The sequence below is a fragment of the Anguilla rostrata genome, chromosome 12 (genome assembly GCF_018555375.3).
Source record: "Anguilla rostrata isolate EN2019 chromosome 12, ASM1855537v3, whole genome shotgun sequence".
Classification (NCBI taxonomy): domain Eukaryota; kingdom Metazoa; phylum Chordata; class Actinopteri; order Anguilliformes; family Anguillidae; genus Anguilla; species Anguilla rostrata.
The window spans coordinates 32,275,698-32,289,874 of NC_057944.1; the positions used below are offsets into that span (position 1 = coordinate 32,275,698).

General features: G+C 44.6%; 1 protein-coding gene across 1 annotated transcript in view; it reads right to left on the reverse strand.

Moving 5' to 3' along the window:
• Positions 1-1,609: 1,609 nt before the first annotated feature.
• Positions 1,610-14,177, reverse strand: part of foxo1a (forkhead box O1 a) — a 44,889-nt gene continuing 32,321 nt past the window's right edge. Inside the window, exons 2-4 of the mRNA XM_064301743.1 lie at positions 9,465-9,656; positions 6,462-7,714; positions 1,610-6,162 (exon numbers count right to left, since the gene is read on the reverse strand). Of these exons, the coding sequence (XP_064157813.1) occupies positions 6,497-7,714; positions 9,465-9,656 (1,410 nt within the window). The 3' untranslated portion in view covers positions 1,610-6,162; positions 6,462-6,496. The remainder of the gene's footprint in view (positions 6,163-6,461; positions 7,715-9,464; positions 9,657-14,177) is intronic.

A 14,177-nucleotide genomic window follows, 5' to 3' on the forward strand; every position in this document is an offset into this window, starting at 1 on the left:
CTGGCAGCCTTTGGCGGGGAGGGAGAACAGTGGTGCCCTGGGGGGCCACGGCTGAATCAAGCCCCTTTCTCTCGACACGGAAAGGCCAGCTATTCGAGTCCTTTGATGCGATATGGAGACAGCAGTTCTGTGGCACGATATGTGGAGCTTCACGCAGGATTGTCCTGTTCCGTTCCTTTCTGAGGACTGATTGGCAAATTGATGTGTGGCACGATGGTGCAGAAGGGGACGTGGAAGGCTTGTCCTCATGGAACTGGAATATATTGTAAAATATACGGAAATATATATATTTATAAATATATTATATATTGATGTAAAAATTATTGACATTTTAAGCTATAGCAATGTATTACATGTATGTGAAATGTATTTACCATTGTTTTTCCCACATTGGTACACATATTTATAATAGGTTAAAAAAAGAAGAAAAAAAGAGCTCTTTGTCTGATCTTCCTAGCTTCTTTACAACAGGCAAAAACAGGATTACTGTTGCTGATCTATGGAGTCTCATTTCTCAGAGCGAACCTGACGACCTCCTTGGGTTTGCATACACTTTGCACAAGGTCACCTGCCTGTTCCATGCAATGTTTGGCCTTGACTCGCTAGCTGGCTCCATAGAATGGAGGGGAAGGTCTCTTAGGGGCGGTATCCAAAATATGCGATGTCCGGGGGCTTCAAGTACAGTGTGGCCACTCTGTGACCCTTGAGAAACGCCTGTCCTTTCATGCAAAACCAAAGATTTATCTTTCTCTGGTCTCCTAGGTCGATCGCTTGTGCATTAACTTTGAATTAAACCCAACTCTTTTTACAGTTATACAGTCTAATTGTCGACATGAAGGCTTCTTAACACATCTGCTCCACAATCAGTGACCCCCTCAGTTCCAATTTTACGGGACCTCACTGTTGTTAATTAATATTTTCACTACTCTGGGTTCCATTGTTAAAAGTCGGCATCTCATTGTCTATTGAGAATGCCAAGAAGGATTTAACCAATGAGCACAACTGAATCTTGTTTTGCAAGGCAGGGTCTGTGTAATTCAAATGGATATCATGCTTACCTTAGCCTTCCCTTCCTGCCAGATTCTTTACAAATCTGTATCATGTCTATAGGATATAGTTGGAATGTGGGGGAAAAAAACGTCTCCACGAAGAATTTGTTTTTACTTGTGTTTGGTATGGTGCTCTCTCAGAGTGAGGAATGCCTTCTGGCACTTGCCCTCAAATGTCTCTTTCTGTCTTTCTGAAAGTCTTTTTTTTTTGCATGAGTGCTTTTCAAGTTTATGTGTGCGCGCGTGCGCATGTGTGTGCTTGTGTGTGTGTGTGTGTGCGCGCCTGCTTGTGAGTGTGTGCACATGCTTGTGTGTGTGTGTGTGTGTGTGTTGTGCTGGGAAAGTTTTTGTCAATTTGAACAGTCCTGTGGCAGCTAATGTTGTTAATGCTTAAAAGTTCATTTAAAAAACAATAATGAAAGTGATGGGCTCTGAGAGTGAGTGACAAGTAAAGGCCGTTAAAATAAAAAATAAAAAATAAATAAAAAACATCCTAAAGATCCTCTCATAAATGTGAAGGAGGCCTCTCAAAACTAAATAACAAACAGACAGACACCACATTGTATTTTTTGTAACATAATTTATGTATACATATGGCTTCATACAGCAACTGCAAAGACTGTTCTTGTACATGTTTAATTTCTGATTTGTGTTGCAATATAATACAGTTGTATCCGGCATTTACTCATAAGAGGACTCTGGGAGCACTGTTGCTAAGGTTAAAAAAATTAACCTTTAAAAAATTGCTGTTTTTTTATTTTTATTTTTTAAACCGTTAATGAGGCAGTGATTATTCACAAGGATGTTTTTTTTTTTTTTTTTTTAACCTCTAAATCAGCTTCCATGTGAACAGCAGCAATAATAATTACATGTCAGTGTCAGCACAAACCTGTAGGAACACATATTTCTCAACCCCTTCCCTTCCAACCAACGAGACCTCTGTCCTAAACAGATGGATATTTGTTTTAATTATTTTTTTCTAAATGCGTACATCACTCATTTTTTATTATTTTTTTGATTGAAAATTGTGCTAAAATTGTAATGCTTCACTGTACATAAGTTTAAAGATGTAACAGTTTGATTTTAAAATAAGCAACAATTTCTTCTCTGTCCATTAGCACTGGTAATAAAGAAGTGCAATACATTTACATTTCTCAGTCTATAAAAAAATTGGTCCAAATGTCCACGCTCTAAACGGGTATTGTCCAACAGACAGCTGATTTTTTTTTCTACTACTGACAATAAGCTTCTTTTTTCTACGTTTTAGGTTTTCTTATAAACTGCAGTTAAAAACAACAGTGTCAGTTTACCAAAAAAGCAAAGCACTTGAATCATTGCATCATCTAATGTCTAAATATACTTCATTTTTTTCATATACTATTCAAAACAAATACAATTATGACATCGACATGAAATATCTCCACAACTCTATGTTACAATATGACATTTTTTCATTTTTTACCATCAGTACAAACAAACAAAAAGAAGAACAAGAATGCATAGGTGATATCATCTTCACAATTCACAAAGCAATCATTTACATGTTTTAATAATATATATATATATATCTGATTATTTTTATGTAAAATCTCTTTATAATTATTATATTAGCTGTGTACGCCTGTGCTTTTTAGTACACAGGAGATTCACGTTCTATGGTCTGAAATGAGGGACCTCGTACACAATGTGACTGAAATATAGATCATGGAAACTTCCCTCAGCTGACCTTCAGGCGCAAGAGTGGGATTGGTGCTATTAGCACAGATGCTAACACACTGACGCTAGCTTTTCCTTTCTCCAAACTTCAGTTGATGCGATTGTAAAATTGGTCAGTTTCATAAACTTTAATTAATACTAACTTGTATACAAGTCATTGGGGGAAAAAAAATCATATACAGCCACATTTTATTTAGATTCCAGACTGGGATTTTTAATTCAGGAATATCCCAGAGTAACTAGCGCGAGCTTTGCCCTTTGGGCAAATATTCAATCAGACTACGATGCACTTTGTCCTTAATTTCGAGCAAGGGATTTTAAACAAGCGTTAGATTTAGCTTTTCATTATTTTACATTTCTGCTGAATTTCAGTAATCAGTGAACTCAGGACAGGCTTGTTTGCGGTCCTGTAGCTCTCATTAAGCATTAAACTGGGAAACAGAGCCTGACGAACGATAATGAGCACAGTATTTTAGCAGGGGTCAGCAACCTCTCGGCTTCTTAACATCTACATATTTATCTGAGCACTCCCTAATGATACGCTAAAACAAGGAATATGTCTCTTTTAAATATATATATATATATATTTATATACATACAGGAACATCTATGTGTATGTACACGCATATGTCTTCTTTAACAAACAGTATGCATTCTTAAAAAATAAAAAAGTCTTCAAAAATTTTAAGAAAAAAATCATGAACACCTAAAATGCTATGTACACGCTCTATTGAGTTAAGTAACACTTCACAGGCGGGGAAGGGTTGGGTGTGACCTCTCTAAGCTACACACAGTGAGTCTGCATTTTTAAGACATCTTTCACTCCGGAGTGAACAGACATCTTTAAATGTAGGCCGAGATGCGAGGGCCATCGATCGATCGAGAGAGAGAGAATGAGTGTGTGAGAGAAAAATAATTAGAAAGAATGAGAGCGAGAAAGAGAGAGAATGAGAGAAAAAGAATTAGAAAGAATGAGAGCGAGAGGGAAAGAAGGAATGAGAGAGCGACAGAGTGAGAAAGAGAGGTAGAAAAAAACAGAATAAAACAGTTGGTTAGGGGGAGGAGGAGGTGGCTGAAAGGCACCAGTGTGTTATTCCACCTGAAAGAAATCCAAAGGTTCAAAAAAAAACAAAAAAAAAAACAAAAACAACAACCAAAAAAAAAACTAAACAAAGCAGCACAGACAGACTTGGATCAGCTGGACCAGTGCTTGGGAAGGGGGTGGGGGGGGGGCTAACACAGCCCTAACTGGGGTGTAAAAAGCAGGAGCCAAACAGCAAAAAGAGAGAGAGAGAGAGCGCATTGGACGGCTGAATGCTTAGCACTGACACAGCCCCTCCCATCCACCCAGATGAACTAACCACAGGACAGGGACCTGTGTTCCCCCCTCTCTTTCTCTGGCTAAGTGACATATGTTCCTGCATTAAAATAACACCCAACCCCTAACACACCAACACCCCTGACAGCACACGTGTGGGCTTCAATGGTGAATCATTGTATACACTCAACTATTCTTTCTTTTTTTTGGGGGGGGGGGGACTCACTGGAGGGGGGGCCTTAAGTGTGAGGGCACATTTACTGAAACAGAGAGCACCTGCAAGTGTGCAGGCTAAGGCATTGAAAAGCGGCATTTAAAAAATGTAAAAAAAAATATCTACAACTGGGGCTTTGTGTCTTCTGTCCCTTATGGTAAGAGCCTGCCACAGCCTGAGGAGTCTGAAGGACTCCTTTTAAGCCTGGTGTGCGTGAGACGATCTCGAAAATCAAGAGTTTATCACAGCCATTAAGCCCCTTAAGGCGTTTAAGACTGTGTGTGGAAAAACACAGACGACCAGAACTTTACTGTACTGTGTTCCTTCTACGAGGCAAAAGCTAAAAATTAAATGAATAATAATAATAATATCATAACAATAATAACAAATCTGTAAAAATGTTGGATAACGTCTGCATCTGCAAATATATATCTACGTAGATACTTTCAATATACGTTTTAGTTATTTACATAACAAAAAATATAAAAGAAATAACCTTGTTAACAGCCTCATTGAAAAAAGCACTCAAGTTTGAGAAGTTTCCCGCCTGAATGAAACACAAAATATAGTCAGATCCAGTTTTCTTCTCTTTTCTGCTTTACATCTATGGCCCTGATTTACATGTGCATGCCTGTAAACTTGCTGTACAACTCTAAACATACTACTTCTTAATGTAGTATATCTAAAATGATTTTAAAAGTACAATATGCAACACACACAAAAAAAAATGTGTTATGATGTAACATCGTCCAGGAGCCCGTTAGCCAGGAGCCCGTTAGCCAGGAGCCTGTTAGCCTCCTTCATACAGTCCAGGCCCAGCTTTGACTGATCTACAGTATTTACACGCTGACCTTCAGAGTCCAAACACATACACCAGTTTAGCTTCCCAGCTCCTCTGACCAAAGCAGGTTGACTAGATTAACATTCATTAGAGCGACACTCATTCACATTGCATGAGTGAATTGAGACTCATGATCAATGGTTATATCACACCTCTGAAGATGATTAAATCGAGTTGAATGGAACAGGAGACAATCTGAGACCAATTGCAGCTGGCTGGCTTACAGCAAGTATCACTTTTTATCACAACAAGCAGTTTCTCCTGCTCATTCACAAGATTTCACTTAGGCAATAAGGGGCACATTGTACACTAACGTAAAAAGCTCAACACCTGAAGAAAACACTGGCACACTGTATGAGGTGGAGAAAAATCATCAAGCGACGTGAAGAATCGACATAAAAGAATTGAGATCTAAATGTTCTTCATGTCTCAAAGTGAAACGGTATTTCTAATTCCTGAAATAAAATAACAATAAAAAAAAAACATAAAACCTGTTTACATGGCATCTAACTCCAGTTTTTCCAACTTTTTCTCAGATAAGGTGCAGATTACGTCATACCAAAGCCTAGCTATACAGGGGTGAACTGGTTTGTTGCGTTTCTGCGGCGTAAAGAAGGGAGTCGTGCTAACACGGCTAGCGTGCTCAGCACTGATTAGCTCCTTGAGACGGGAAAAATTAAAAAAAAAAGCAACATAAACTTGGCTCTGAAGTTCACACAAATAGTTTGGCACTTGATTTATTTACAGTTCCATGACGACAGGGATTGGATGAAAAGCAAATAAAAGTAAAAAGAAAATAAAACCAGCACAAAATCTGAAGGGAGAGGACAAGCGTCTCGGCTTGCACGAGAACTGAGTGCTGAAGAAAAAAGAGAGGAGGAAAAGCAACACTATCTATTGTCTCTTGAAACGACTGAGATGATAAAAGAGGAACTGGGGATGGCTTCTCTGTCTTTGGGTCACTGATTTCCATTTTCCTGATGAAGGTCCAGCTCTGGCTGAGATACGGTTTTTAATTGTTAACCTGCAAAAAAAACAAAAAAAACAAAGAAAATTTAATACAAATGCATCAACGAATGAATGTCGCTAGCATTGAGGGGGTTATGCATGACAAATTAATGAGCTCAACAGTTCAGCATGAAAACTGGTACTGAACATTTACCACAACTATCAGAGTTGAAGATCGGCTCAATTCAGCCAATCAAGAAAATTTACTGAAATTCAACTGATCGATTTTGGTTTTTAAAAAATGGCAGAAGCCACTGTTGACTAAAGACCATGTCAATGCCAATATGCTCTACAATAGTACATGCGTGTGCTCACCTGTACATGTGTGTGTGCTTGGCTCTTTCCGACGTCTACCCCGACACCCAGCTGTGTGTGGTGGTCTTCACACTGTGAGAGAACCCCTGGGGAGCGCCCATGGAGTCAAAGTTGAAGTCCAGGGTGTCTCCGTCCATGAGCGTGTCATGGAGGATGGACTCCATGTCGCACTCAAAGCGCTCTATGGACATGTCGTCGAGGTCGCTAGGCAGCTTTTCGTGGTGGTGCAGGTGGTGGGGAGGAGGCAGGCCGGGCCGCCCGTACCCGTTGGTGTTTGGTGTGCAGTAGTTGGGGAGCAACCCCCCCGGGAGGTGGACCCCGGGGCCGAAGGAGACCTGCATGGGGGTCTTCACGGTGGCCAGGCGGGCCAGACCCCCGGCATGCGTCATGCCGGCCGGGGGCAGCAGGGGGCGCCCCCCGTTCATGGCCACGGATGTGGGGGGGGCGGGTCCTCGCGAGGCATGGGGGTGTTGGTGGGGGTGGGGGTGTGGGTGGGAGTGGGGGTGAGGGTGGGGGTGGCCTCCCCCTCGCCCGGGCTGGGGGGCGCTGTAGGGGGACATCATACGACCCCCCGCGGACTGGGACACCACGGTCTCGACGGAGGGCATGAGGTCTCCGTGTTGGTCGCCGTCCGAGGTCAGGAGCTCCTTGAGCAGCCCGGCGGGGCAGCCGTACTGCCCCAGGGGGGGGCTGAACCCGGGCTTGCCCTCGGTGAGCGTCTGCAGGGGCATGGGCGACATGGCGTTGAGCCCCGCCTGGCCGTACAGGCACTTTCGGTAGTCCTGCTGGGGCGCCTGCGAGCCCATGCTGGGGGAGCTGTAGGCCGGGTAGCTGGGGCTCGCCTGCATCATGGAGGACGGGGAGGACTGGGCGGAGCCGGCCGGGGCCCCGCCCCCGCCCCCCACCTGCGGGTTCTTGGGGGAGAGCAGGTTGAGGTTGCCCAGCAGGTCCTCCATGACGTTCTCCGAGGCGTGGTGGCCCGTCATCTCCGAAAGGCTGGGGAGGGTGCTCATCTTCCCCCCCGAGCCCCCGGGGTAGACCAGGTGAACGTCCCCGTCCACCAGCTCCTCCTGCTCGGGCATGAAGGGCGAGCGGCGGCCGCTCACCGTGCTGGCGTTGGAGCTCGTCCGCGGCCGGAAGCTGTTCCAGGTGTCAAAGTCGTCGTTGCTGTGGGAGTTCGGGCTTCCGGGCCACTTGCTGTACTGGGACCCGGGGCTGTCGCCGCTCACCTCCGACCCACCCTGGAGGGACACCTGTGGTGGGGGCAGGAACTCGCTTTAGCGATGTCGACAATTATGTTTTCTTCATGTGACGTTGCTCGTACATCATGAGGTCGTTCTGATGCAAGGCTGTATTTACTGTACGCATGTAATTAAGCACAGAAATGCAATGTGACAGAAGAAATTGAGTTATTCATGAGGAGTCTCAGATTGTGATTTGCAATTTAGATTTGTTAGAAATTTAGAATTGCAAATTGCAATCTATACAACGGCATGAACAGCCCCCTGAACTCTTCTCATGTGCTTCATTACGTCAACACAGCACAACGTCAGCAGCATCCATCACTCCAGGACAGCACAGATAAAAAGACAGCTAGTATCAGCAGTTACAATCAGTTCAGCCAATTCAGGAAAACAAAGTGAACTTCAATTAATGCACTAAGAATGCCAATGGTGTTCCATCAGGATTTATGTCTAAGTCTATGACCTATTTTTACTACTGTGATGGTCTTTTTCCTGGTTAAAAAAAAAAAAAAACTTATTTACCTTCTGTAATTTTCATTGTCTATAATTTGTTTCATATTGTTCGTCTGCAACCATATTATAATATGTGCAGGCTGCCTGTCTGTGGCAGGACACTCTTGAAAAGGAGAGTCTCCATCTCAATGAGGTTTTCCAGGTTAAATAAAGGTTAATAAATACAATGAATTATCTTCAATAACCACATTCATATTCCATGAGCAACAAAAACAATCCAGGAAGCCAAAGCGACCTTTGTTCAGGGCGTGGGGGGTTGCGGGTTTTAAACACCAGCTAGCGTGGCACCAGTAGGCTTCTCAGAGACGCGGTCGCCAGGTCTGCCCTGAACGGGCACCAGGTGCGCTGCGGGCGCGGGCAGACGCCCGAGCGAAGTGGGACAGGAAGGAAGCGGGGCGAAGCGAGCGCCTGTGAAAAAGGCGAGCGTGCACGGAGAGCCCGGGCTGATAACAGATCAAAGGTAAGAACGCGAGGGCCGGGAAAGGATGCGACGGCTGATAGCTGAAAAAACGCGCAGCTGCCAACATGCTAACGCGCTGTAATCTGATAAGCCTGCAGAGCAGACCGTGCCGAAACAGATCAATGCCCACAGATCGCATCACATCCTGCTCGCGACCCTGTCCAGCGCATAAAAATTCACCTTTTCACCCACTGGCCACAGAGTGGCTTGCACACTCTAAAAATCACCAGCCATTTTCAACATTACCTTTTACAATGCAACACAACCTGGTCGGATGCCTGCCACAGTGGGTGCTACATTAGAAAATGGTAAAAACCACAATAATGTTACCAGTATTTGGCTGGTGGCTGGTGTCAGTTCCATACCATAACTCTGTCTTTCCACAAAGCACCTGGACAGAGAAGTTACAGTCTGTGGGACTGGTTTTTGGAAAAACCCTGATTTCTGACCAATTCTAGCAAGTTTCAGTCAAGCCAGAAGTTAGTGGCTGAGCTGAATAGTTGCCACCAGCTGGAGCTCTACCCACCCAACACTGACCGTCTAGCCGAACATCAGAATGTAGGGTCAGGCTCAAAGACAGACAAGTATACACAAAGAAAAAAAAAAAAAACCTGCAATGCAGAAAACATGCAATGTCTGAAGGTGGCAATAATTTGTATATCCAGCCATATATTGTGAAGTGCTCAAATATGTTGCTAATATATTTTTCCTTCCATACATTTGCAGTGTGGCTGGTTTTCCGTATGGGCGGGCGCGGGTGGGTGGGGGTCTCTCTCTCTCTCTCACCTTTTTCTTGGCGGCTCGCCCGCGGCTCTTGGCGAGCTTGCTGTTGTTGTCCATGGAGGCGGCCCGGCGGCGGGGCGACTTCCCGCTCTTGCTGCCCTCGGGGTTGAGCATCCACCAGGAGCTCTTGCCCGTGCCCTCGTTCTGCACGCGGATGAAGCGGCTGTGCAGGGACAGGTTGTGCCTGATGGAGTTCTGCAAGGAGGGAGAGACAAGGGCGGAGGGTCAGCCGGATCGACTCCACATGAACACATTTTACACTTCTTTTCATTTTAATTAATTATCTTTCCTCTTCAACGGGAGAGGAATGATACACAGATTTACCAGGAGGTTTAGTGCAGGAGGAAACACGTACACGCTTACATATGAGCTATCGTATTAGACCTCAGACAAATTATAAAAACCTACTTCCTAGTCAAATTGTTCTGTTTTTCCCTAACAATCATATCTGGTGAAATAAATAAAAAAGAAATACATATTTATTCATGGGGGATTCAATGGGGCTTCAATGTAAAATAAACAAACAAACAAAATAAAAGAAAATAAAAATAATGGCCAATATATTTGTGATTCCCACTACTGTTCCAGTTCATACTGGTTAAGTCACCCCACACTGTAAAGAGCATGCGCAGAGCTCGGTATGGTCACTTTCTTATTGCACACAACGGGAACACTGAATACCTTCATTTATCTTACAAATACAACACCCCCTCATCTCCACGGATCTGCCTGGTTAAAAAAAAGGTAAATAAAATACAACTTTCCACTACTTTATTCTCATTTAAATTTTTATTTGACTTAACCGTGTCTTTATTCCTTATTACAGATGCTAGCCACTTGAAAACAAGTTATTTACAGGTTTCCCATTTTGGTTCTTAGAAATTGGATTCTCCATACTCATATTCACAGAACAGTGGGTCAGAAATCCATTACTGTTACCAACGTTGTTTCTGTGAAATTTCATTTAACAGTTTCATTCACAAAATTCATCAAGGGCAGAGAGGCTGGGGGTAGTGCAGGCCAATCACAGGGTTTCATTCACACATCTTATCTGTGCCACTGGTGGGCTGAAACAAGGTCATGTGATCGTCACAGTGCGTCTTTCCCTCTTTCCGTCTCGTGAATACGATAACCGAAACCACCAGCGGATGGATTTTAATTCACCGAGGGGAGATGAGGTGAGAAGGCGTGTTTGTTGGTTTTATTCAGTTCAGGTTGACGCCCATAGATGAGGCTGTTGTGGAGTCGTGAACTCTGACATTCACCATGCCGACAGTGCTACAGATCCCTTGGCTGTAGCTTGAGAGTTCTTTACGATGCCTCAGCGAATCACACGGTTTGATCTTGGGATGAATTTACAGAGAACCCCACCCTTCGGTAGACTGTCGTGAATGCTCTCCATTTGTAAATGATCTTTCGCACAGCTTGGAAATGGCTCTATAAACCCTTCCCAGACGAATTAGCAGTGGCGATAGCTTCTCTGAGACAGTCACGGGTATCTTTTGTCCTCCTTGGCCTGCTGAGTGAACACAAACCCGAATGCTCCAGGTCAAACTGTGACTTTTTCTGTATTTATACAAAGGTGGTACTGCTTCCTGATGATCAGCTAATTGTGTGCAGTTGATTAGCAGCAGCTGGTTATAATTACCTTCTTAACTGATCTGGTGCACTACGTTTTTCACAAATGGCTTCTGCATACTGGCTTATTTTTGGCTGAATAAATAATGACAAAGTAAATGTGTGTTTTGAATCTTGTGATGTTGGTGGACTTACTTACACTTGAACTTGGTGAGATCTAGTTAAGGGTTAGTTATATCCCAATATGGAAAAACCATAGAATTTAAAGAGGGTGTACTTTCTTTTTGACATCACTGTATATATCCATCGTAAAGCAACAGCAACGGTACATACTTCATATATACAACACTGGTCCAGCATGCCTCACTGGACAGCGAATGGAAACCTATGATATTTAAATGGATTTTTAAATATGTCAAACTATATTTTGACAGTTACAACAGAACGTAACTCCGACAGCATTTGTAAATAATGTGAGCAGGGGAATGGATTCAACTTGAACATGGTACAGTCCCAGTGAAACCCGAACTTCTGGTGGCGACGATCACAGAAAGTCTCAAAAGCCTTCTTGTAAGCTGCGCTCGTAAAAAGAAGTGGTCGGGCCACATTTCAAATCTGTGTCCTAAAATAATTTTTGAATGTATGGCTGTGTGAACCAGTTATCGCTAGGCGCGATGTGTGAATACCCCCTGCTTCCATTAATACGCTGACTGTCTCATCCAGCTGCGTCATTCTAGCAGTTACATAACATCTGAAACGGTTAAAATCATTCACCAAAGCACAGCAAAGCAGGAAGTGCCCTCAGAGCGTGCTTCCAGCCAATGACAGCGCTACTGCGCTGGCCTTTCAAAGCGTGTTATCCACAAATCAGCAGAATGTGTGTGCGTGTGTGTGTGCGTGCGTGTGTGTTTCACAAGAGGTATTTTTTTCTTTAAAATCAGGTCACCGTGACTTCATCTAATCCTCATCACAATAACACTCGCCCCGACAGCACACCCAGTTTCACCGGCAGTACAGTTTTCCCGCCCACAGCCAGTTCCAGCCAAGCACCCTCCGCATCGCGGGCCCGATGCAAACAGGGTTGGGGGGGAGTATTCCAAAATACTCGCGCAAAAACACGCCCAGAGAGTCCTTTCTTTGTTGTGTGTGTGTGTGTGTGTGTGTTTGTCATGGTCTACTCCTCCACGTGGTAGGAAACACAGTGAATGAGCTGCCGTACAGGATGTCACACAGTCATTCCAATCAAACTTACCAATCAAAATACCTGAAAAGCAGTCCTGACAACTGCAAACAAGGCCATGGACAGGAAAGAGCCAATCATCAGTCACAGACACAAAAATGGCGGGACTTCAGAATGGTAACATTATGTGACAGGACATACAGTTATATCATTCAAGCACAAGTACTCCCAGAGTATTTATGGCTTTCAATGCAAGTACCGTCCACTTTAAATTTTTTTTAAAACCGTAAAGCCCACAATAAACAATTGGAATCTATCGACAGGTGTGTGTGTGTGTTTGTGTATGCATGTCTGAGTGTGTGTGTGTGTGAGCGTGCGCGCATTTGTGGACGTGTGTGTGCGTGCATTGTGTATTTTTTGTGTGAATTTCTGCGTGTTTCTAATATCTCCTGTCCTTGCGTCCCCACGCTTATCTCAGTCTCTCATAAACATCTTGTTGTCGTGGCAACCACAATATCCCACCAGGGTAATTTTGTTCCAGAGATTTCATCAAGGCCCGATGGGCTGGGAATTTTATTTTCTCTTTCACCGCCATTCTTATAGTGCTGTTTTTTTTTTGTTTTCTTTCAGAGCCCCGGGGACGATGTCGGCCAGTAAAACCCCTCAGGACCACTACCCAAGACTGAGGGCCACAGGCTCCGAAGCTCTACGGCCTATGAACAAAGCAAGACAATCTCTACACTCACTTCAATTTTCAGATTTTTAAATGGACAATGATAGCTGTAATTCTATACAGATGCAGGGTGGGGGGGGGGAGGGGGGGGCAAGCTTTCATTCAGAGTGTACAGCGTGACTTCAAAATCCAGACCGAAGGAAGTCGAAAATAAAAAAAATGAAAAGTTGAGCCATGTGACATTTGAATAACAGGATGATTATACGCTGAAGTTGGGCTGAGACAGCTGGACAGACGTCAGGACTTTCCCGCACAAACAGAGGCTCGATTAGCACATGCCGGAGAGAGACAGAGTAACACCATCTCTCTGTGACTCACTTCCCCACATCTGGTCCCCAGCCTGCTCCTCGCCCCGCCCCGCCCTGACCGCCCCCCCGCCCCCCCAACGGGGCCCGGGACAGCAGGCGCCTGGCCTGCACCCTACCAGGCCCAAATACAAGCGCCACACCAAAAAGGATGGGTGGAAGGAGGAGCAAGAAAGGAGAGCGAGAGAGACGAGAGAGTTAGAGATGGAGAACACAAGAAGGGCGAGGAAAGGGAGATGGATGGAGAGACAAAGAGAGAGACAAAGAGAGACAGAGATAGAGGGGGAGAGAGGCAGAGCGATAAGAGATGGAAGAGAGCTGCGTGACCAGCAGCCAATCCTGCGTCCGTAGCGACGGCTCAGCGGAGGAAAACAGAAGCGTTCTCCAAACAGAGCGTGTGCGCACAGGATATTACCCAAGGCTGGAGCGGCCGCTCCCCTTCAAACGAGGCGTGAGCGCACGTCACCCAATGACACCGCGGCTCGGGACTCTGACGGTGTCATGGAAACCAAGCGGGTTATCTTCTCTGACTCGGAACAGAGCTTTTTCCATGGATTCCGCCATCTCAGCAGGAACGACCGGGAGTCCCTACCCCAGCGTTTAACGGATCAGACGCACGCGGCGTCCCGAAACTACCCACCTGGTCCTCAGCATTACAGCTACTGCTGTGTGTACTCTTTTTTTTTTTTTTTAACGCTGTTGGGATGAGCCCAATACCTGGGGGAAAAGTGACTGAATTCAGACAGTGGAGCATGGTAAAAAAAATAAATAAATAAAAATAAAAATAGTGGAGGAACGCCATCAAACGAAGACCGTGGTCGGACGCCTGCGCCGTGTGCGGGGAGTCCGGCCGCCAGCGCGTCTGGAATCGCCACGGAGACACGGCTCTCCCTGCTGTTTTTTATTTATTTAATTTTTTT